This window comes from Oryza sativa, chromosome 8 (assembly GCF_034140825.1).
Source record: "Oryza sativa Japonica Group chromosome 8, ASM3414082v1".
NCBI classification, from domain to species: Eukaryota; Viridiplantae; Streptophyta; class Magnoliopsida; order Poales; family Poaceae; genus Oryza; species Oryza sativa.
The window spans coordinates 14,388,703-14,410,955 of NC_089042.1; the positions used below are offsets into that span (position 1 = coordinate 14,388,703).

General features: G+C 44.5%; 3 protein-coding genes across 4 annotated transcripts; 1 reads left to right on the forward strand and 2 right to left on the reverse strand.

The window, feature by feature from the left end:
- Positions 1 to 175: 175 nt before the first annotated feature.
- Positions 176 to 7,008, reverse strand: LOC4345277 (protein phosphatase 1 regulatory inhibitor subunit PPP1R8 homolog). 2 transcript variants are annotated; one of them, XM_066303624.1, is made up of 4 exons: positions 6,596 to 7,008; positions 5,825 to 6,380; positions 4,482 to 5,404; positions 176 to 334 (listed from the first exon to the last, which is right to left on the reverse strand). In XM_066303624.1, exons 2-3 carry the CDS (start codon positions 6,289 to 6,291, stop codon positions 4,606 to 4,608), a joined length of 1,266 nt encoding a protein of 421 aa, XP_066159721.1. In that variant the 5' UTR covers positions 6,292 to 6,380; positions 6,596 to 7,008; the 3' UTR covers positions 176 to 334; positions 4,482 to 4,605. The 2 variants fall into 2 exon arrangements, with proteins under 2 accessions (XP_066159721.1, XP_066159720.1); XM_066303623.1 differs by having other exon boundaries at positions 5,825 to 6,441.
- A 2,871-nt stretch (positions 7,009 to 9,879) lies between these two features.
- On the forward strand, positions 9,880 to 17,260 carry LOC4345278 (uncharacterized). The gene is made up of 7 exons (XM_015795023.3): positions 9,880 to 10,138; positions 10,638 to 10,730; positions 10,856 to 11,861; positions 11,959 to 13,511; positions 13,594 to 13,722; positions 13,794 to 13,958; positions 16,715 to 17,260. The coding sequence occupies exons 2-6, from the start codon at positions 10,660 to 10,662 to the stop codon at positions 13,843 to 13,845; spliced, it is 2,811 nt and encodes a 936-aa protein (XP_015650509.1). The 5' UTR covers positions 9,880 to 10,138; positions 10,638 to 10,659; the 3' UTR covers positions 13,846 to 13,958; positions 16,715 to 17,260.
- A 2,131-nt stretch (positions 17,261 to 19,391) lies between these two features.
- RPL7A-1 (60S ribosomal protein L7a-1-like) lies at positions 19,392 to 21,819 on the reverse strand. The gene is made up of 7 exons (NM_001403530.1): positions 21,725 to 21,819; positions 21,411 to 21,458; positions 21,106 to 21,307; positions 20,341 to 20,510; positions 20,098 to 20,226; positions 19,916 to 20,008; positions 19,392 to 19,805 (listed from the first exon to the last, which is right to left on the reverse strand). Exons 1-7 carry the CDS (start codon positions 21,725 to 21,727, stop codon positions 19,674 to 19,676), a joined length of 777 nt encoding a protein of 258 aa, NP_001390459.1. The 5' UTR covers positions 21,728 to 21,819; the 3' UTR covers positions 19,392 to 19,673.
- Positions 21,820 to 22,253: the final 434 nt, after the last annotated feature.

Sequence of the window (22,253 nt, forward strand, 5' to 3'; positions counted from 1 at the left end):
GATCAACATCCTGATGCTGCAAATCTTTTAGTACCACAGTGTTTCATGTCCATAACTGCACGGAGAAGCTATTCACCTGATGAATAGATGATAACAAATTTGGACCTGCCTAAATTTTACCTGGCCATATAGTTAACGTTTAAACTTATCCTCATGGTAACCGTTGAGAATCCAATGCGGCAAATCCCAATTTGATTGGATATCAATTTACCAACAAACATGGAAATCCATCACACAGCGTGTTCTGACAAAAAGATGTATAAAGTATTACATAGTTCATCTGACGTGACAATTTTCGCTTCTGTTCTTTGAGTCACCCTCCGGCGCTTGATACCTGCAGAGGATTCAGAAAATATCTTTAGAGATGTATCCAAATGAATGGTCAAGTCTCCGGGGATAGTGCTAGCGAGGGTATTGGGGCATAATTAAATAATGAGAAGTACAAAATTGCAAATAATTTTCTAGGTGCAGTTTAATAAAATAAAATTCACATCAACTGCTCCACGTTGATGGGAAGTGAACGTTGACAAAGATGCATAAGTTACAGTTAAAAAATTGTTTATTACTGGATTCCACCCCAAAATTGATACAGGAAGGAGACATCTTAATCCAAAAGCACAAGAACACAGTTCAACTTGACAATTACAAAGGTCACCAAGAAAAATTAGCAGGCATACTGTACAAGTGTTAAGATGAAAAAAACGAATTGCATTTTGAAGCTCCGTATTGCTTTATTATATTCCTAGGTGGCATCTCTTGTTGGCTCATAGCAACAATCCAGAACAGAGTAACATGGTACCATGATGCAGGACGTGAGCAAAGTAATGGTAGTTTGTACATGTTACAAACAACCTCTCTTTATTATACTATGTTCAGATTATCAATGCATATCAAAGATTTCAGCATAGCATTTCATTTGGAATAGAACTCAATTCCCCAAATATAACTTCTTAACCTATCACACGGTACACAAAAAGGGACATTTAAGGCCTAGACTTTCAAGAATTGAGACAGTACCCCCTTAGAACAATATACTATCATTAGTTCTGTAGATGGTTTTGCAACCATGCAATAAAAGCCATAAAATTTATGTAAGCCAGCACCTCATTCAAAACAATACACAAGCTAATTCTCCCTAGCAGCTGGGCAGAGTTGACTAGCAGTAGTTATCGGCACAACAGTGCGTGGTAGTGGAGGAATGGTGCCTTCTTACAATACTAGCAGAGCTATTTTCTGGTGGTTTCACCAGTTCCTGAGGTTTGAGACAAGGAGGCACACAGCAGGGTCTTTCTAACTTTGCTGAATCTGATAATATCTCTGACCCTTCTTGCTTACCCTGCAACCTGCAGTTCTCTTCTACTTCCTAAGCTGTATAACAATAACTTCATCTCCATTTTAGCTGAGCCACAGGTGGCTCTAGTTCAACAATCTCTCAGATCCATTAGAAATATTGACCTAATTTCTTTTTTTTATGAGCACTAAATTTAACTTTGCGAACAGAAGTAAAGTAATATCATCAATGTAGTCTTGGTGAGTTTGTCCACACACCTCGAAGTAATTCTACATTTAATGAGCCGAGCTGAACATGCAGCTGTCAAACACACCCACCATCTACCATGCAGTCGTGATTAGTGAGTGCTGCTACTCAACTCTGCATAGCTGCTAGGGAGAATTAGCTTGTGCATTGTTTTGAATGAGGTGTTGGCTTACATAAATTTTATGGCTTTATTTATTGCATGGTTGCAAAACCATCTACAGAACTAATGATAGTATATTGTTCTAAGGGGGTATTGTCTTCGTGAGCGGAGACAAGGAAAACACTATGCAGCCACTGAATATCAGGAGGGTGAATGTGAAAGATCAATGATCTTGTTCTCTTGCATGATAGAACAAGATCACAATGTTACATGAGATAACAACGGTGTCAATTGGTGGATGCTAGTGACAGTCGATTGAGGGGTAAAACTTTAATATTTGCTCGCTCACTCATCATCTGGAAAAAGAAAATTAAGAATAGCCACAGCATCTCCACCTAGGCTAACCCTTCTTGTGAAATAACCATGGGGTTAAATTTGGTTCAACAATAATAATAATTAGGGCCTTCTTTGGAACACGTGATTGTGAGATGGGTTTTATGGTACTTGAAATGCCTTGTTCATTCTTTGTACCTGCATAGTTGCATACACTCATTCTGGTACATAACATCGTAAGGCAAAGCACGTATCAAAACAGTTTAAAAATCAAACTAGTGTTTATACATAGCATCTGTTCTTACCCAAGGGAGCATATTCCTTCGAGTAAATTTCACAAAACCCCAGGTTTTGGGGCACCCATAACACAACCCCAGGTACTACGATTTGTTTCAAAGAACCCTAGATTTTGGGGCGAAATGTTTCAGGACACCTTATGTTTAAGCTTGTATCATTGGTTTTCCTAATATAGTTATGCATAATAATTGCAAAAAAAAGAGATATTCCTGAGTATATATACATGTTAGCATCATTTTAACGAGCATCAGTTATTGGTAATATGATTGTTTACATGTATAACTGGTTAATGTGTCATTACTAGTCAGGTTGTTGTGCTTTTTCAATCGTGCAATGCAAGAGTAAGGAGGAAGATAAATTGCATGTGAGTGATGTATTTTGAGCCTACTAATGTGAACACATACTAACAATATGAGTATTTGACATAAACTTTCTTGAAACATTTTGGCCCAAAACCTAGGGTTCCTTGAAACAAATTGTAATACCTGGTTTTTTGCGTTACAAGTGTCTCAAAACCAGAACGATTTTATCAGCCATTCATCTGTCATGACTCATCATTCAAATCAATTATTGAAATGTTTGTTCGTATCAATAATTGAAATGATCATGTTTATAGTAGTTTCAAATTTACCATGTCCAAGTAAACATAAAATCAGATAATGCACTCCTAGCTTAGCTAGCTACATAATTTGCATGGACTGATAAACATGATTGAACAATTCAGTTAAGCTCTTGAATTTTAATGCAGACAATCACGGTCATCGACAACCATTTTTAACATTCAACTAAACTCTAGGTTACGCTCCCACCCCACCACCAGACAAAGGGAATCTTTCCTCACCTACATGATTTCATGACAATGAAAATCTTCACTTCTGCAACCCATAATGAACTTAATCGTTTCTTAACATTTTATCGGTAATTTACGTTAGGCTCCCCCTCCCAACAACAGACCCCAGGGATGCTTCTTAGAACAGGTATAATGAACCTTAGTTCACAATAGGATAAATATTGTGCAGAAGTCTGGATGATAACTTAAAAGGGGATGGATCTTAGGAGAGATGAAAACATAGAGTTGGCGATGAACTTTTAGGAGAGAAAACAAAAAGACTAATTCATTATACATGCTTGCTTGGAAAATATAACACCTCCTTATTTATCTATTTATAAAGAACTGCTAACAGATTAGATCTAGAGATACGTCAAATTAAACCATCCAAAAATATGTTGCGCTCTAATAAAAACTACTTATCTTATAACAAAACAATTGATCCACTAAGTATCAACTAACTAAAGTGTTTCAAAAGCCATGTGCTACATGATGAGCCCTGATGGGCTTCATGTCACATAACAGTTGAAGTCATTTTTCATATCATTACCTGGAGCTGCTTGCAAATAACGTCTACTATGACTGCACCTAGCAATAAACTGCAGTTTGAATAGTAATAGTGCACAAGGACTGGATGTTACAATACTATGAATGATTTATCTGCATATTAACTAGCCTGCAACCTACTAACTTACATCAATAAAGCCCATTCAACAAAAAATGGATATGGTATATTGGTGATGAATTGAAGTGAGTGACCATGTGTCTTTAAGGAATTAAGGGGAGTGGACTACATAGTACATACTTCTATATTCATTCTTCAATTAATGAAAAGGATGGCAATACCTCCATGTTTACAAGGGCATATTAACAGATTATATATGTACTATGATAGAAATAGCTAAAGGAAGCCCAGAATACACGTAATTGCTATCTATAAAACCACTAGCTAGACATAGTGGATGCTATTGGTGGTTATACAAGTGAATGATAGACCCAAGTTACAATACCATACCATGCCACATGAATACTCACATATAAAATAATTTTCCAAATCTGATTGGACAGAACAACAAAACCTTAATTCAACATTTCAGGCCGCTAAGCTCACATAGTTTTTTTTTTTTTACTTCCATTACCAAGCGATTGAATCACAAAACATCACAGATGATGTACAGTTAGAATTTTACCACAGGAAAGTTCAGAACATTTGAAAAAGCAAACGATTAAAATATGAAATATAATTCATAAATTTTGGAAAGCTAGACTGGGTAAGGGAAAAAATCACCACAAGAGGACATGGTGAAGAAAGCAATTAAACTCACCAATCACTGTGAACACCGTCATAAAAATGCATGCCCTAAACATTAGGCAAAAGAGATTACCTTAATTTGCAGCAGGATACAATCATGCAGAACAAAGCAAAATACCCCCGACAGAACAAAATACTTCTGCTCTTAAGCATTTTCAGGAGATCCATTTCTCTGTACTAATTGAAAACGCCAACAGTCACAAGTCACCAAACAAGTCATCATTATCATCAGCTGAATTTGTATCCATATTCCCACTAGACTTCTTTTCATCAGCAGCTTTGACTTTTTCTGCCTGGTCATCCGACCTGTATGCCCAAGATGGGCCCAATAGTTGTGGAACAGTATCCCCATAAAGATCATCATAAATTCCACCTTTTGCTGTGCTTTTAACTTTGGTAAGAACCTGTTTTAGCTTATCTGTTACCCCACTGGGGGATGCACTTTCCTTTGGTGAAGGTTGCTCCTTTCCTTTTGGAATGACAGTAACCTGTACAAGGGATTCATATTTCCCAACAAGACTGCCTTCCTTCACCCCTACTGGACCTGGTTCAGTTTCAACATCTGCGCCATCTGAAATCCCAACCACTTGAATAAGTTCTCCTCCAACTTGATCTCTAAATGATACTCTTAGTTTTTTACTTCTCTTCAAGGGCCTTCCAGCTGGCTCGTTATCATCATTTGCACCAGAGGCATCTCCCGAAGAATCTTTTGATCTGGATAAGTCTGATTTACTAATACCATAGCGGTTAAGTATTGTGTTGTATGCGACCACAGCATCTTCATCATTGGGGTCTGGTGGAGATGGCAGACTGACATCTGATGGAAGACTATGAGTTGGGAAAAAGGCAGCGCTATTCTTTCGTAGGATATAGGTTCTGGTTGATGCAGCAAAGCGAAGTGACTGACCAACTTCAAGTTCAACAGGGTTGTCTTTAGTTAGTCTCTCATTTGCAACAAATGTGCCATGAACTGATCCTAAATCAATAACATATATGCTGAAATACAAAAAGAATGGAAAAAATGTCAGTGATGCACCAAAGCAGCAGTGTCAATAAAAGTAGAAATGTTTTCCATTTGAGGCCCAGTGGTTTTTCTGGCCGACAAATTCTGAGCAAGGCATGCCTTAAGGTTCTTCAAAAAGAAAACACATTGCAACATGACATAGGCAACTGTTCTGAAACTAAACTTGAAATTTAGGTGCATCCAAGGGATTGATTTTTTTATTGATAATATGAATGGTGTTGTTGAACCACATTGTTTCATATAGGTTGTTGCTTATGAATTATTAAGCTCAATTCCACTGCTAGCATGCGTAGCATTCAGTAACAAACAGCGGCTAAAAAAACTACCATCAAAGACAAAATCAACAAGTGGAATCACAACTGTGTTAACATTAGCATTATTTTTAGTCTAACCTTCCATTTCTGTGTGGAACAACAGCAGCATGCTGCCGCGATACAGACTGATGGTCCAACACGAAATCACATGCAGGTACCTGCCTCCCAAATATATGCCTCTTCTTCTCCAGATTGATCCGATCAATGACATCCCCATCCTTCAACACCTCAAGATAGTAAACCCCAGGGCGCGGCTCTATCGCCCAGTCAGGTGGCTGCCACGCTGATTGCCCACCACCGACCTGGGTCCCAGCATGCCCCGGCGCCCCGGTCTCTTGCCCGGCCACCCTCAAACTGGCACCTTGCGGACTCAGGTGACTCTGGCTGGTTCCAACATGTGAATTCTGTGGCAGTGTCAATGGAGCCGGCGGTCCTTTAGCTGTTCTCGCCGCTGCAGGTACATTCTTGGCCGCCGAACCGGATTGAACGGAGAATGGCTCCAAGGCCTGAGCCTTCTTGAAGCGGTCAAGCCCGCCACGGTACATATCCCGAAAGCCACGCTGGTATCACCACCACTTCTGGTCTCTTAATAACACAACAAATCAAGCAACTGATGGCCCTGGCCCCTGCGCACCTGCAGCGTCCAATGAACCCTAGTGAAATTTCGCTAGATTGCCAGCGCAAGAATCTCCGGCCTAAAAAATCAGTAACAGCAACAAACTCAGCACTGGATTTGGATAGCGAATGGAGTACACTACAGACAAAAAGGATTCGATCGATCGATCGGTCGGTCACGGGCTCAGGGCGCAAATCAGGAAAAAGCGAAATCGTTAACAGCTTAGGGCTTACCGAGAGCCGAGAAGTGCTAGCCCGGATTCATCTAGGCTCGGTTGGAAGCTTCCGAGGAGATCGAGGCCGCCGGGGTGCTTCGGTTGCGGCGGCGGCGGAGGGGTTGGGGATGATGGGGATTGGGGTTTGCCTGGTGGCGTCTGCGGACTGCGGCTGCTCGGGCGCTGGTCCGGATGTAGCGGTGGTGGTAACACTCCCCGCCTCGGATCCCCGACTTCCTCGCCCCGCCCCGCCCCCGACTTTTCTCCCCACGGCGGGCGACGGAGGAGCGGCGGCGATGGGAGGGAGGGAGGGAGGGATGGCGGCGCGGGTGTGAGGGGAGCACGCGAGGGAACACGGGGAGCGGGCGGCGCCGCCGGCGCGGAGGGGAGCGAGCGATGGGGTCGATGCGATGCGACTGGCGGCGTGCGTGCGGGGAAGGATCCGGGGATAGGGCTGGAGGATTTGAGCGCCGTGTTTCTTTCTGGGCTGGGCTGGGCTTGGTCGGTTTCTTTGGACATGGGCTGTCACCTGAACTTGAGCCGACCCACGTTGCCATGCCTCCCTGCCACCCTCCGTCCGACTAGGTCTAATCTGATTCCTATTTCTCAACCACAAAACCGGAGTAATTTGATTCACTCAGTGGTTTTGAGAGCGGTTTTCGCTCACATGACACGTGAGGCCTACTTGTTAGTCATCTTTCTCTTTCTTCTCCTTCCCTTGCCATGTCTTTCTCCCCATATTTCCTCTTGCCGGCGGGATACCGGGCGACAGCGGGTGGTAGCAGGATGGTCCTCTAGGTGCTCGCCCACGACGAGCGAGTCCACCACCGAAGCACACGTCGCCCACCCATAGCAGCATGGCCATCTCGCTACTTGTCAATGTCCATCTTCCTCTGATCCTCCCGACAACCAATGAGCTAGCTCGAGACAAAGAGAGGAGAGAAAGAGAGGGGAAGGGGAAAGGACTGAGGGACGGTGGTGCTCCTCTGCCTAGCGCGACCTTCCCTGCACCGATCTACGTGGCAGAAGAAAGAAGGAGGTGGTCGATAAACCCCACCGAGCTGCAAGAAGCGGCCAAAGGGAACGAGATCTGGAGGTCACCACCTCTGCTTGCCCTCTTCAAGTTCCCAGGGGTGGATAAGCCGGCACCACCCATCTCCCTCGTCTTGCTGCAGCCCCGCGCCCAACTGGTTCTACCACCTCCCAGCTCCCTCGCCTTGTTGGCTCCCACCATCCTACTACTGCCAAGCCATCGGATCAACATGTGCCACAACAGCCAAATAGTAGCGATATAGCCGGTTTTGCAGAGGGATGCCAATCAGATTCGGCCGAAAATTGAGGGCCTGAAATAGACTTCCTTTTGACAACCGAACAAAATCATTGACCCATCATAAAAAAAATTGTGAGTACATATAAAATTAAGACAATTCTATATGTATTCACAATTTCTTAATTTCTCCTTTGGCTTTCCTCCACCGTTGTGGTTGAGGAATTGTCGAGTTTGACTATTTATCAGCTGGAGCGTATACACATTTTTTTCTTAATTTCTCATTTGGCTCCACTGTTGTGGTCGAGGAATCGTCGTGTTTGACAATTTGTCTGTCAAAGCATATGCACAATTAAAATTGCTTTAACCTGACTGGTGTAACGCACTGGCATTTTTACTAGTAGAGATAAAGATAGCGATCATATACCGCCATATAGAACGATCATCGGATCAACATGCGCCACATTAGCCAAATAGTGGTGATATAGCCGGTTTTGTGGAGGGATGCCAATCAGATTCGGCCGAAACTTGAGGGAATGAAAATAGACTTCTTTTTTGACAAACGAACAAGGAATAAGTCCACTTTGACTCCCTTAGAAGTGACGCGAATCTAATCCATAACACTCAACCACAAAACCGGATAGGACGACTCATCGAACTATTGAAACCAGTGCAATTTGACTCCCTTAGCGGTTTTGGAGGGCGGTTTTGCTAATATGGCGCTGACGTGACAATGTTGATATAGTATTCGTCCTACGTGGCACTTACGTGGCATTAGATTTTTTAAAAAAAATTCTATGGGACCCATCTGTGATTTACACAAAAAATATTGTGGGCCCCACTGACATGTGGGGCCATATGTCATCCTTTCTCTTCTTCCTCCTCCTCCCTCTCTCTCTCCCTTCTCTCTCTTTCTCTCCCCCTTTTCTCTTCACCTTCTCTCTCGTAGAGCAATCGACGGGTAAGGGCAGCGACAGTGGGCGGGAACCGGAGAGGCGACGGCTTGCGGGAGGGTTGGCGAGCATGTGCTAGAGTGTGCGGCGTGGAAGTGGCCTCCTGTGGCGGTGGGGTGTGCGGGAGAGGCGTGCGACGAAGGGGAGGAAGCCGCGGTGGCGGAGGGCGGGGCGGTGGGCTCGACTAAGCGAGACTTAAGCTTGGTGAGCGACAACCGGCGGTGGAGTAGCGCAGCCGAGGCATGAGGCAGCGGCGGGCGCGAGGACAACACGTAGGGGCTTGAGGCGGCGACGGGGTTTTGTGGAGGCTTTGCAACCTCCGACAACGGCGTTGTCAGTGTCAACAGCGGCGGCGGCGCAGTTGGAGATCCTCCTTGGGCCGGCGGTGCTCCCGGACAACATCGCCTTCAACGCCGACCTCGGCGTGGTCGGGGAAGTCGGCGGCGACAGCGGTGACGATGACAAATATGAGGAGGAGGATGACAAGAAGGAGGAGATGGAGGGGGCATGCGGCAGCCGAATGGTCCAGCCCACCGCCGCCGCCACTTCAGCTTCCGCTGCCGCTCCAGCTCCCGCTGGCCGCTGCTCCAACCCGTGCTCTCCGTGGCCGGCCGAAGGGGAGAAAAGAGAAAGAGAAAGAAAGAGAGAAGGGAGGAAGAAGAAAGAGAGATAGGATGACATGTGAGGCCCACATGTCAGTGGGCCCCACAATTTTTTATGTGTGTGAATGACAAACGGGTCCCACGCATACGTTTTTAATTCAAATGCCACCTAAGCACCATGTCAACCCCACGGACTAGGTCAACAGCGCCACACCAGCGAAACCACCCTCCAAAACCACCAAGGGAGTCAAATTGCACCAGTTTCAATAGTTCGGGGGTTGAGATATCCGGTTTTGCCGTTTAGGGTGTGGATTAGATTCGGGTCACGGGAGTGAAAATGGACTTATTCCACCGAACAAAATCATCGACCCATCATAGAATCCATGGCCCAAAACCCAATACCCAAATCTTTTCCTTCCCACAAGTCCACAACACAAATCCCTAACCCTAAAATCCATTATTCCCCCCACCCGGCTACCCCGAGCGTCAGCTAGCCCGCACGCGATTCGCTCGCCTCGCCTCGCCTCGCCTCGCGCGACGGTGAGAGAGGTGCGCGGGCGGGAGGTATCGGCGGTGGAGGCTGGTCGTCGGCGGAGCAGCGCTGGTGGCTGGCTGGTCAGGGGCGGAGCAGGGCGGCGCTTGAGGTCGACCGGCGGCGGAGCAGCGGTGGGAGTCGAAGGCGCGCCCGACGAGGTTGCCCACCGCCGGCGTCGGGTCGTCGTATGGTTGTGAAGAAGCAGGTTCGGCTCAGTTCCTTTGTTCTTCTCGCTAGCTAAATTGTGTTGGTTTTTCTTAGAATTCCAAGTTTCACAAAAACTGAGAAAACCGTAGACCTAATGCCCACCCCACCCCACCCCTGGATGGCTAGATGGGATTGTCACATCAAATTCGGTTTCGCCTAAGTAAATTCCACCTCATGAAATTCAATTAGTAATTAGCTAGCCGTCGCTGCCTCTTCACTCAGCTGCATCTCCCACAAACGGAACAAAACTTTGAAAACGCTCGCTGGAACCGGCCAGGGAACCTTAGGGGTAGGGGTGGGGCTTGGATAGGTACTCCAAAGGCATTGGTTATTTCTTGATCGCATTCGCTAATTAATAGTAATTTTTAACTAATTACATGTGCCCATTACATAACTTTTGCCTATCGTACTTCTTCTAATATGGACTTGATTACTATTACCTTCCTTCAGCGTAGGAAGAGAGATTTCATTATATGCCACTCCTAATTGGTTTGTAGGGTGAGAGGGGGAGAGGTGGCAATGGTGGCTCCAAAGGAGGGCACTTTGCAGGCGTTGGCGTACTTCATAGTTCCCAGTGAGCTCCCTTCCGGGTAAGGCCATAAAAAAATCCTCATCTCCATTATTGTTCAACAGGAGGAGCAAGAAACTAGGTCAGAAGCGATTTAGCAAGCAAACTAATGGTCTTCCTCTCATTTTTGTTTTTCCTATATGATAGGATCGATCCTGATGCGGCGTTTATTGTGTGTGTTCGGTTTGGTCAGTACACAGCTAAGCTTGATGATGGTAGTAGTGTTCATGTGCCAAGCAAATACGCTGAATGGGTTGTAGACTATCGACAATGCACATTAGAGAGCTTGGAAAAGGATTTTGCAGCCAGGGTAAAATGGGGTAGGTGCCAACAGGTTGTGGTGTATGGATATGACAAGAGAACTGGCAAGGAAACAAAGTTTTTGGATAATATGGATCTAGCGCATGCATTATTTGATTGGAAGAGGGAGAGGAGGCTGATTTTATTTGTGGATGTGGAGGATAAATCTGGTCAATTAGTTACTAGCTCTTCTATTTCAGAGGTAAATGAGTTAGTCATGGGTGAGGTTGTGACAGCCAAGCAAGGTGATGCTCTAGACTCAAGCAATCAACATCTCATTGATTGGGATAGTTTCAAGATATCTCCAATTCTAGAGGAGCAAATAGGTTCTTCAGTGCCCATGATGAAGGAAGATGAAATGTCAATTCCACAAGAGCAAGTTCCTCAGCATGTCATTGATTGGGATGGATTGGAGATAGCTCCAATTCCAGAGGAGCAAATTGGTTCTTCACTACCTGTAATGGAGGAAGATGAAATGTATGATTTTCTTGGACTCAGAACTGAGGATGAGAGAGCGGATCAAGCTAGGCTTGAAGCTGAAAAGCAGAGGGATTCTGCTCCTGGTCCAGCTCCACGTCTTGCACAGCGGGACTTGAACCTTGATGAGGCAGAGATAGATGCTAGGTTTGAAGCTGAAATTTTCTATGATAGGGATGACCCTCCAATGATAGTTGGAAGCTCATATGGAAGTATGGTTGAGTTTAGATCAGCTGTGAGGCAACACGCTATAAAGGGGCAATTTGAGCTTGGGACAGAGAAGTCTGATCCAGAAAGGTTCAGGGGCTATTGCAAAGCTGAGGGATGTCCATGGGCTATTGTGGCAAGGTTGATGCCTGATGGAAAATCTGTGAAGGTACTAACAACTAGCTAAGAATTGTCTCATATTTCAAATTTATGTTTGTTAGTAAGAACTGTCTTATGTTACTAACTAATGGATTTATGTGTTGTAGGTTACTTTGAACAGATTTGCACATGCTTGTACATCTATTGAGGGAGTTAAGACAAAGATGGTATCATATAAGTGGGTTGCAGAGAAGGCAATTCCTTTTCTAAAGAAGGATCCAAATATGGGTGCAAAGAAGCTAAAAGAGGAGTTAGAGACCAAATACAATGTCACAGTAGGATACTCAAAAGTGTGGCAAGGTAGGCAGAAGGCTGTGGAGCAGATATTTGGGTCATGGGAAGAGAGCTATTTGTTTAACTTCAAGGCTGAGGTTGAGCTGAAAATGCCTGGAAGTGTGGTGGAGATAGATGTACAGGAGGATGATGATGGGATTTATTTTTGTAGATTCTTTTGTGCATTCAAACCTTGCATTGATGGTTTCATGAATGGATGCCGACCATACTTGAGTATAGACTCCACAGCCTTTAATGGGAAATGGAATGGTCATCTACCTTTTGTTACATCCATAGATGGGCACAACTGGATGTTTCCAGTTGCATTTGGATTCTTTCAGAGTGAGACCACTGACAATTGGACTTGGTTTATGCAACAGCTTCACAAGGCAATAGGCAAACCATCACACTTAGCAATAAGCTCAGAAGCTTGTAAGGGGCTAGAGAATGCTGTGAAAAGTGTTTTTCCTTGGGCAGAGCATAGAGAATGCTTTTGTCACTTGATGCAGAATTTCGTAGAGAAGTTCCCAGGTCCGATGTATGGGAACATGTACCCTGCAGCTAGATCTTACATGCAAGATAGGTTTGAGCACTACATGAATATAATCCATGAGACTAATTCAGATGTGAAACCATACTTGGAAACCTATCACAAACTGCTTTGGATGAGGAGCAAGTTCTCAGAAGAGATAAAATGTGACTTCATTAGCAATAATCTGGCAGATTTATGGAACAAATGGATTAAGGATATGAAGGATCTTCCAGTTGCTGAGCTTGCAGATGCTATCAGGTCAAAAATAATGGATCTATTGGCGAGGAGAAAGAAGATAGGTGAGAAGCTAGATGGTGAGATGCTCCCTATTATAGTTCGTCAACTCAATGCAATGACTAGATCCTTGGGCCACTTGAGGGTGGTTCAAGGTGATAGAGACCAAGCAGAGGTGGCTGAGATCACTCCTGAACATGAGATTATTAGGCATAGGGTCAATCTTGCAAAACATACATGCACCTGTAGAGAGTGGCAAGTTTCTGGCAAACCATGCCCACATGCATTAGCTCTCATAATATCAACTAGAAACCCCAGAATGGCTGATTATTTGGATCCTTGCTATTCAGTGCAAAAGTATAAGCTTGCATATGCAGGTGTTATTCATCCACTTTCAGATAAGTCCCAATGGCCAAAAGTCAATCTTGGTTTCAATTTGTTGCCACCTCTGACTAAGAAAGACGTAGAGAAGCAAAGGAAGAACATGATAGTTGGGTGTCTTGATAAAGAACAAGGCAAGCTTAGGACCAAAGGCAAGTGGCAGGTTCAGTGCAAGAGCTGTCTTGGCATGGGCCATAGGGCAACATCTCCAAAATGTCCTTTAAATTCCCAGAAAATAATGTAAGATCACACATTTACTTGTTCTAGCATATTTATTGTCCATTTCCTTTTGAAAATATATTTACTTGTTTTACATTTTCAGGAAGAATAGTGACAAACAAGGGAGACCACTAGGTTCAACTAGTTGTGCAGCGGGTGCTAGCACACCCAAAAGACAAAAAGTTTCAAGAAATGATTCCAGCAATGCTAGTCCTGGACCTGTCTCTGAAAGGTAAGATCTTTCTATTTGAATGGTATTGTTGATCCTGCCTTATGTTTTAACTAACACTCAATTTATTCAAGGCAATTGGCGTTGACCAAGGCTGCTGGAGAAGACAATTTTTATTGTGCTTGATCAGCATGCTGCTGGAAATTTTTTGTGTGTGATCAGTATGCTGCTGAAGCTTTTTACTTGTACATGATGCTAAAAGTTCTGTAAGCTCCAAGTCCTTGATCAATCCTGCACAGGTATGGCACAAAGCAGTGAAAAACAGAGACGAAAGACACCAAAATCATCTTCTTTACATTACATAGTATTTACATTACATGGCAAACGAACCAAAATGAAATCTTCCACATCAATTGATCTCTCATAGTCTGATATGTCCATTTTGCACGACATCAAATAATTCCTGCTACTGCTGCTTGTAATTTCCATCAAGTAATTCCTGCTACTGCTACTGCTGCTGCTTTGCCAACTCCATCAAATAATTTGTTCTCTTCATGCTAACGCTTTGCCTGCTTCTGCTGTGCCGTGGGGCCTGCCATCGGGGCGGTAGTGGCGACCCACGGTGGTGGTGGTGGTGGTGGTGGTGGTGGTGGTGGTGCTGTGCAGTGGCAGGGTATGGCCATGGTTGTGGCGGCCTGAGTGGTAATGGGCCCAACATTTTACACTCGAAAATTGGAGGGCTGGGTTTAAAAAGGGGCTGGGCTCAATTTTTATACATTTTTGGCTTAAAAATATTTGAGGGCTAGGGTTGTGAAAGAGCCCATGGGCCTTGACCCATTACCACCCCTACGTGGCGATGGTGAGGCATGGGGACAGGGGTGCTGGGCCTACCGATGCGGTAGTAGTGGCAATGAGGCGATGGAGTGCGTCGGCATCGAGCGAATGAGACGAGCCACCAGGGACTTGCTTTGATCGATTGATTAGATTGATCTATTTGGTCAGCAGGGGCAAAAGTGTCCTTAACCCTAGGAGAGAAGAAGAAAATGGAAGGAAAAAGAAATTGGGGAAAATGGGAGTCTGTTCAGTTCGTCGGTTTCACCGAGTAACCGAGAAAACCCACCTGTATGTGCTACGATGCCGAGGGCTGGAGTCCTGCGAGCAGCATGGCAATATATTGGGCTGCGGTGGTGGTCAGATGGGTTTGATAGGCTACGGCGATAGGGGTTGTTAACAGTGATAGGGGTTGGTAACGGCAATAGGGGTTGGTAAGAACTGATGGTATTAATGGGCTTTTCCACCAGTCGGAGGGCCTCCACGATGTGGTTTTCATGCAGGAGGATGGGGTCGTAGAGATTGATCGGTTGTGTGGGTTCTTCGGTTTTCCAGAGATGAGAAACCGAGAGAAAAGTCGAAGATCGAAGCACCGTAGAAATAAAACCAAAGGGATAATTGAATACCCAAAAAAGGACACTATGATTCGGTTCAGCCTTTTGTTTTCAGTGATTTTATGCCCACCCCTATCCTCCATGTTGAAAATAATTGTTGTTTTGGGCAAGACTAATGTCAAACTTTAAAAACTTTGACCATGTATAAATTCTAAAATATTTTCCTTAAAAACATGGAGACCATAGTATAGATTGATCTTAAAATGTACTTTAATAAAATCATACTATAATAAATACTAACGAAAGGAAGAAACTTTGCCACACCTCTAGAAGGTCCTCGAATCGACTATCTGCCCTCCTCTTTTCATTGGTTTGTTTGCAACGGTTTCCCATTCTCCTATGCCCCTCTAGGTTAAAAATAGTTGTTGTTTTGGACAAGGACATGGGCACGGTCTCCAAAAAATAACTTTGACCACTACTTTTTCTTACAATATATATATATATATATATATATATATATATATATATATATATATATATATATATATATATATATATATATATATATATATATATATATATATAGGACACTCATATGGGGCACCATGGTATCAAATGCACAAAATCACTTAAATTTTTCAAAATTTTCAAATTGTGAGTATATACCTAGTTATAAGAATTCGATTCATACCTATACCTATCAACAAATAACTCAAATTTAACTTTATTTCACAATCCATGATTACATAACTAACTAATTATATATTTGGATGCTATATACCTAGAATCAAAATCTAACAAAAACAAGTTCAAATTCAGTTCAAACTTGCTTTGAACTAGTTAGTAAAGTAGTTAATGTTAATACCTAAATATTTGAAAAAGTTTCATACTCATTTGAATTGGGTATATACTCAATTTCAACCATGGTGCCCGGGCACCATGGAGCACCAAACAAATTTAATTACCGTCCTGCACTCCATTCTTCAGGCCACCTAGAATAGAGATAGCTAAGCTAGACGACAGGCATACAAACCAAGGTTTCAATGTGTGACTATATTTAATCACTCCAATTTTCTTTTGACTCGACTATTTGATTTATGAACAAATTAAACTGATATGCTTGTTGATCAAACAAGCATACCATGCATTTGGCTCTAACTACTGCCATCATTGGATAAATGAGAAAACTGCTCTCTTGCCCAATCTTTAGGTGGGATTCCCTCAGGTATCCTAGTGTTTGTTAGATTTTCTCAATTCCCCCATAGTTTAATGGAAATCTGTGTGTTTTCCTCAAAGTCTTCTGAATTTTCCTTGTTTTCATCTCACCTTCCCGTAGATTATTTGTAATTGCAAGTACTAGGCTATTATTTTCACTAACAAAAAGCTGATCATACCTCAACTAAATTAAAAGACCTAGAAATAGCGTAGGGGCTACGGTCACACGAAGGTGTGACTAATGAACTAGTGACTGTGATTGTTCTTTGTCAGATATACACTGTTAAAAGACCATAATTTATTAATCAACACAGAATCTACTGTTTTGTTGGAATTGTTCCATAAGTGAGTTGTCAGTTATGAACACATGCTGTTTATTGTTCATTTTGACATGCATGAAGCATTGAACACATGTTGCTCCTGTACTAACTGCCTTATTATTCTTTTTCTTTTAGCTCGTAGTTTGGTGGTGCAGCATTTGGGGATAATGCGGATCCTGCTGTAAAATGCCTTCTGCGGATACAACCATCTTAAGAGTGCGTGTCAGTTACAGGATACGAGGGCACAGCAGGCCCGCTTGAATTCCTTCTCCATGTGGTGGAAAATGCACCTGCACTGGAGATTTTAACAGTAGATGCAGCCTGTGCCTGATAAAAGGGGAACTTTTTAATGCTTTTTGTCAGGCTTCTCGACATCACCTCGTTCGGAGGCTGCCGCCTAGCAAAGTTGGTCCTGCTGTGAGATAAAAGGATTTATTTGTACTCAGGAAGTCAGGATATGCGAGGTTTAAGTAGCAGGTCATTAGTCAATTACTACTACTACCTCCCATCTGTTGCTAGGTTTCTATATATTGTGACAGAAGTAGTAAAATTGCTTTTGCCAATTTCATTTAACTTCACTATGTAATGCTGAATGAAGTATATGTATGTTCATGAAGCAATCCCCCGAGAAATGCTAATCTTGAAATTAGATATAACTACATCTTCCGTTGTATGCTGCCAGTGAACTATTTGCCATCCCTTGTGCAATTTTTGTCCAATGTGTCAACACATACTGTCAAAGCGTTTTTCCAGCTTGGAAAAAGTCCACTTTGACTCCCTTAAAAGGTACGTTGAATCTAATTCGTACCCCTTAACTAGAAAATCAGATTAGACGACTCTCTCGAACTATTGAAACCAGTGCAATTTGACTCCCTCAGCTGTTTTGGAGGGTGGTTTTGTTGATGTGGCGGTATTGACCCGGTCTTTGTTCCACGTGGCGCTTATGTGACGTTAGAATTAAAAATATATGTGGGACCCACTTGTCATTCAAACAAAAAAAATGTGGGGCACACTTGTCATCCTTTCTCCCTCCGACCCTTCTTCCTCACTCTCTCTCCCTTAGTGCAATTTGACTCCCTCAGCGGTTTTGGAGGGTGGTTTTGTTGACGTGGCGGTATTGACCCGGTCTTCGTTCCACGTGGCGCTTATGTGGCGTTAGAATCAAAAAATATATGTGGGACCCACGTGTCCTCCCTCTTTCTCTCCCTTATCTCTCTCTCTCTCATTCAGCATGGCGGCGGTGGGCGATGGGTGCGGCTACAGGAGGAGGCCAAGGATTTGGGGGGAGGGGAAGGGGGCAGGCAGGATCGCTGGGGATGACGGTTGGTCTGCACCGTCGGTCACCACCATCGTCCATTCCGGTCCACCACCGCCGGTCCACACCTGCACGCGGCGTCGCCCGAGGCGGCCGATGCAACAACGACGGCAATCCCATCTCTTCCCCTCCTCTCCTGTTGTCGCCGCTCGTTGATGTTGCTGACGAGGGATAGTAGCGACTCCGTCTCCATCTCTTCCCTCTCTCTTGCTTGGCGGTGCCAGGGTCAAGCCCGTCCTAGTCGGCGTCGAAGTTGGGGGCACGCTCCGCCTCAGTCTTGTCTCGGGCGGCGACGTCCACTTTTCCTGGTGGCTGCGGAATGGGTAGGTTAGGAGCTCTCTCGCCCCCGCAGTCGGTTGCCCGGTCGACTCCCTGTTGGCGGCAGTGGCAGCGGCAGTCTCATTGGGGGACTAAGAGACAGATGGTGGCGGTTGAGGAGGCCGGAGGCCCTGGAGCGGCTGCTTTCGCTCTTCATTGACGGTCGGTCGTCCTCACCTCCTCGGCAGCTACTTGAACGGAGGGAGAGAGAGTTCACGGCTAGCGAGTCGGCTACGCGCTTCGGTGCGGGCCCAGGTGCAGACACCGGTTCAACGCGGAGTGCACAGAGCGGTGGCTGCGGGTTAGCGCCACCTGCCCAGTGTGCCGTGACATGCCGTCGTCGTCGCCGATGGCCACACCGCTCGCGGAGGCCGTGCCGCCGCTGCCATGGCCGAAGTGGAAAAGAAAAGAGAGAGATAAGGGAGAGAGAGGGAAGAGGAAGAAGGGTCGGAGGTAGAAAGGATGACATGTGGGCTCCACATGTCAGTGGGTCCCATATTTTTTTGTTTGAATGACAAGCGGGTCCCACATATATTTTTTAATTCTAACGCCACATGAGTGCCACCTGGAACAAATACCAGGTCAATACCGCCACGTCAGGAAAACCATCCTCTAAAACCACCGAGGGTTTCAATAGTTCGGGGAGTCGTCTTATCTGTTTTTCAGTTAAGGGATACGAATTAAATTCGGTGTACTTTAAATGGAGTCAAAGTGGACTTTTTCCTCCCAGCTTCGCTCCTGTGAAATCAATGTTTGTAACTAGATGCCACCTAGAAAAATGAGTATAATTGTTAGGAAAAATAGATAATTGCAGTTCACATGTTGTGTTAGGCTTGTTCGTGTCCCAAACCCAATTGGGACGTGATGGACGTATTTGGCTTGAGCTGGAGAACAAGTTCCAAGTGCCAGCCAAACCCAATTTGGCCGGGTTCAATTAATCCCCATGAGAAAGGCAGGGCAGACGATTGGCTAGGACGATTTTTTACTTGTGATATAAGTTTGCTAATTCGTGTGTAATTTTAGCGTTTCCATATAAAGGCTGTGTTTAGTTGGATCCAAAGTTTAGATTTTAGTTGAAATTGGAGATAATGTAACTAAAAAGTTGTGCGTATGACAGGTTGATGTGATGAAAAAGAACTGAAGTTTGGATCCAAACTTTGGATCTAAACACAGCCAAAGTTCTTTTTAGCTCTGAACAACAATTTAAGCTATTCCGTAGTCACTTCGCTAAAACAGGAATGAACAACTATTTAAGCTATTTCTTAGTCACTCCGCTAAAACAGGAACGAAACAAAAAGGTTTTTGAAGCACGGTTGTACTAATTGCATAGTATCCCAACATGGTCCGGTGAACAGAGAAGATATGAAACCAAGACTCAGAAAACCACAGCACGGTTGTACAGTGCTAATTCGAGTTCCTCGTCAAAATCTGACTGAAAAATGAAACTACAGGAGCTATAATTTAGGTCATCCGCTGGGCAGCCTCCTTGGCGAGCAGCTTTTCCCTGGCCTTGGTCTTCGCCTGCGACTTGGATCCCATGACGCCGCCTCCCCACTTCTTCCTAACCTCATCGAATTTGTCGTTGAAGTTCGCCTAGAGCAAGATGGTTTGCAGCGTTAGCGAATGAGGTGCTAAAGGGTGGCAGCAGCACTGGATAGTATGATATGATGATTAAATGCACGAGGGATCTCGTGGTTTCTCACCTTGATAGCCTCCAGGATCTTGCTGAACTCAAGCTTGTCCTCGTTCTTGACAGTGGTCAAGCAGAGGACAGATGCAGTTTTCTTGTGAACAATCTACAAGTGATTATTTGTGAAGAATGAGACTCTTTATACTAGCACCTATACCTTCAACAAGTACAAACAAGGTTCAGGAGGAAATATACTGATCCAAGACGGGCTTTTCCTTTCACAATGCAGTAAGGGACCTCCATCTTCCTGCACAGGGCTGGAAGCCACACAACCAGCTCAATCGGATCGACATCATGAGCAATGACGACCAGTTGGGCCTTGCTCTGCAAGAAAACCATTCACTTATCTCAACAATTTTGTTTGATTGTTTGTTCCCATAAAGATACGCCTTGATTGGTAACTAACAAAGATATGCATAGGTCACTTAGGTTCTGTACCTGCTCAATGAGGTATGTGACATGGTTAAGACCATACTTCACAACAATTGGTTTCTTTGCCTCAACGGTTTTACCTTCAGCCTCAGCCTGGGCCCTCTTCAAAAGCCTCTCCTTCTTAGCAGCCTTGTCCTCAGGGCGGTACTTGAGGAGCATCTTAAACAGATTAGTTGCTGCAAACAACTATGCACATAAGATATTTTTGACACCATGAATTGTAAAATATAACAAATGCCGCGTACAGAGCAATTCAAGTTGAACTGCATGTAAGTCCTGTTACTTTGTTTTGAAGTGGTACTATGAACACAATAATACTAAGAACACACCAGCCACATTAGCAACCGACATCCTACTAACAATGGTGTCAACGTATGCTACGTACAGTGGACAGATGACCAAACTATACTAATACTAAAGAAGACTTTAGTAGTAATACCTCAGCATTTCCTGTTCTTATTTTTCATTCACGGACAAATTTCCTAGACACTAGCAAACAACAAACACTAGTGATGAAAAGCTTCGTTCAACTGAAAGAAATCTACCCTGCTAACCAGAAATGTACTACTAAGCTAGTAGTAAGCCATAATCAAGAACATTACATTACTTGGGCACTATATACAAACCACCACAATTCAAGGTTCGCAATGAACATATATACAGGTGGATTTTCCTAACCATCTCAGTGAACCAAGTAGCGTTCCAGGTGCAATGCCAAACCCGACAAATCTGACTGATGGGACGATGAACGAATCAAGGCGAATTACATACCGAGGTTCTTGTCGAGGGTGCGAGTGAACTGGTTGAGCGCCGGGGGCACCTTGAGGCGCTGCTTGAGGATGCGGCGCTGGCGCTGGATGCGCACCACCTTGGGCCACTTGACGAACCGGTGAAGGTCCTTCTTGGGCGGCAGCGCGCCGCCGATTCCGAACTGCTTCGGCCTCTTCTCGAACAGCGGGTTCGTCACCTTCTCCTGCACCCATCAACATCCCAAATCAAACCACGCCCCCCCCCCCCCCGCAACAACAAAGATTTCAAGCGCGACAACGGAGCAAGAGATAGATGATTGCGGGTACCGTCTTCTTCTTCGCCGGCACCGGCGCCCTGCCGCCTCGCTTCGGGGCCTGCGAGATTTACGATCCAGACGCATCAGCGCATATACATGATTCATATGTAAAGTTGCAACCTCCAAGCGAGGTCTCGAGATAAGCTAGCAGCCGCTGCGAGAATCCAAGACAGCGTTCACAAGATCCAAGGAAACCACACGAAGGACACCACAGAAAAAAGTATCACCAAAAGATCCGGTTTCTTCGCAGAAAGGAAACCGCTGGAGCAGCTGCGATAGCACTGGCACACAAAAGACGCGGCGGCAGCGGCGGCGAGAACGTACCATTTCGCCGGAGGGGGGGCGCTGGAGCTTGGTGTTCCGAACGGGAGACGGCGAGGCGGGGGGTGGAGGGGGAGGCGGTGGCGGCGGCGAGAGGTGGTGACGCGAGGCGAGGTGGTGATTTTATAGAGGAAGAGTCGGGACGACGTGAATGCTTCCAGCTCGTCGGATGGCGCGAGCTTGAGGGGCTCGGGACATCTTGGCCGTCCATAGGATTAGGGTTTAGGAGGCGTCACTTGGGCCGCGGCCGTCCATAGGCTACTGGGCCGTCCCGGTTGCTTTTAAAAGTGAATAAGTCTGTTTGCCTCCCTCAACTCATGTCCTTTGATTTGCAACACTCAACCGCAAAACCCCATATATATATATATATATATATATATATATATATATATATATATATATATATATATATATATATATATATATATATATATATATATATATATATATATATATATATATATATATATATATATATATATATATATATATATATAACTCTCAAAATTGTTGCAAATCTACTACCCTGGTG

What these genes read in the sequence shown, in the direction of transcription:
- RPL7A-1 (NM_001403530.1), bottom strand. An exon ending in GAAAAGCCCGTCTTGGATCA is followed by an intron (nt 20,009 to 20,097) that starts GTATATTTCCTC and finishes AATCACTTGTAG; the next exon opens with ATTGTTCACAAGAAAACTGC. An exon ending in AGATCCTGGAGGCTATCAAG is followed by an intron (nt 19,806 to 19,915) that starts GTGAGAAACCAC and finishes ATCTTGCTCTAG; the next exon opens with GCGAACTTCAACGACAAATT.
- LOC4345278 (XM_015795023.3), top strand. Translation starts at nt 10,660, where the DNA reads ATGGTGGCTCCAAAGGAGGGCACTTTGCAGGCGTTGGCGTACTTCATA. An exon ending in CCCAGTGAGCTCCCTTCCGG is followed by an intron (nt 10,731 to 10,855) that starts GTAAGGCCATAA and finishes CCTATATGATAG; the next exon opens with GATCGATCCTGATGCGGCGT. An exon ending in TTAAATTCCCAGAAAATAAT is followed by an intron (nt 13,512 to 13,593) that starts GTAAGATCACAC and finishes TTACATTTTCAG; the next exon opens with GAAGAATAGTGACAAACAAG.
- LOC4345277 (XM_066303624.1), bottom strand. Translation starts at nt 6,291, where the DNA reads ATGTACCGTGGCGGGCTTGACCGCTTCAAGAAGGCTCAGGCCTTGGAG. An exon ending in GTTCCACACAGAAATGGAAG is followed by an intron (nt 5,405 to 5,824) that starts GTTAGACTAAAA and finishes TTTGTATTTCAG; the next exon opens with CATATATGTTATTGATTTAG.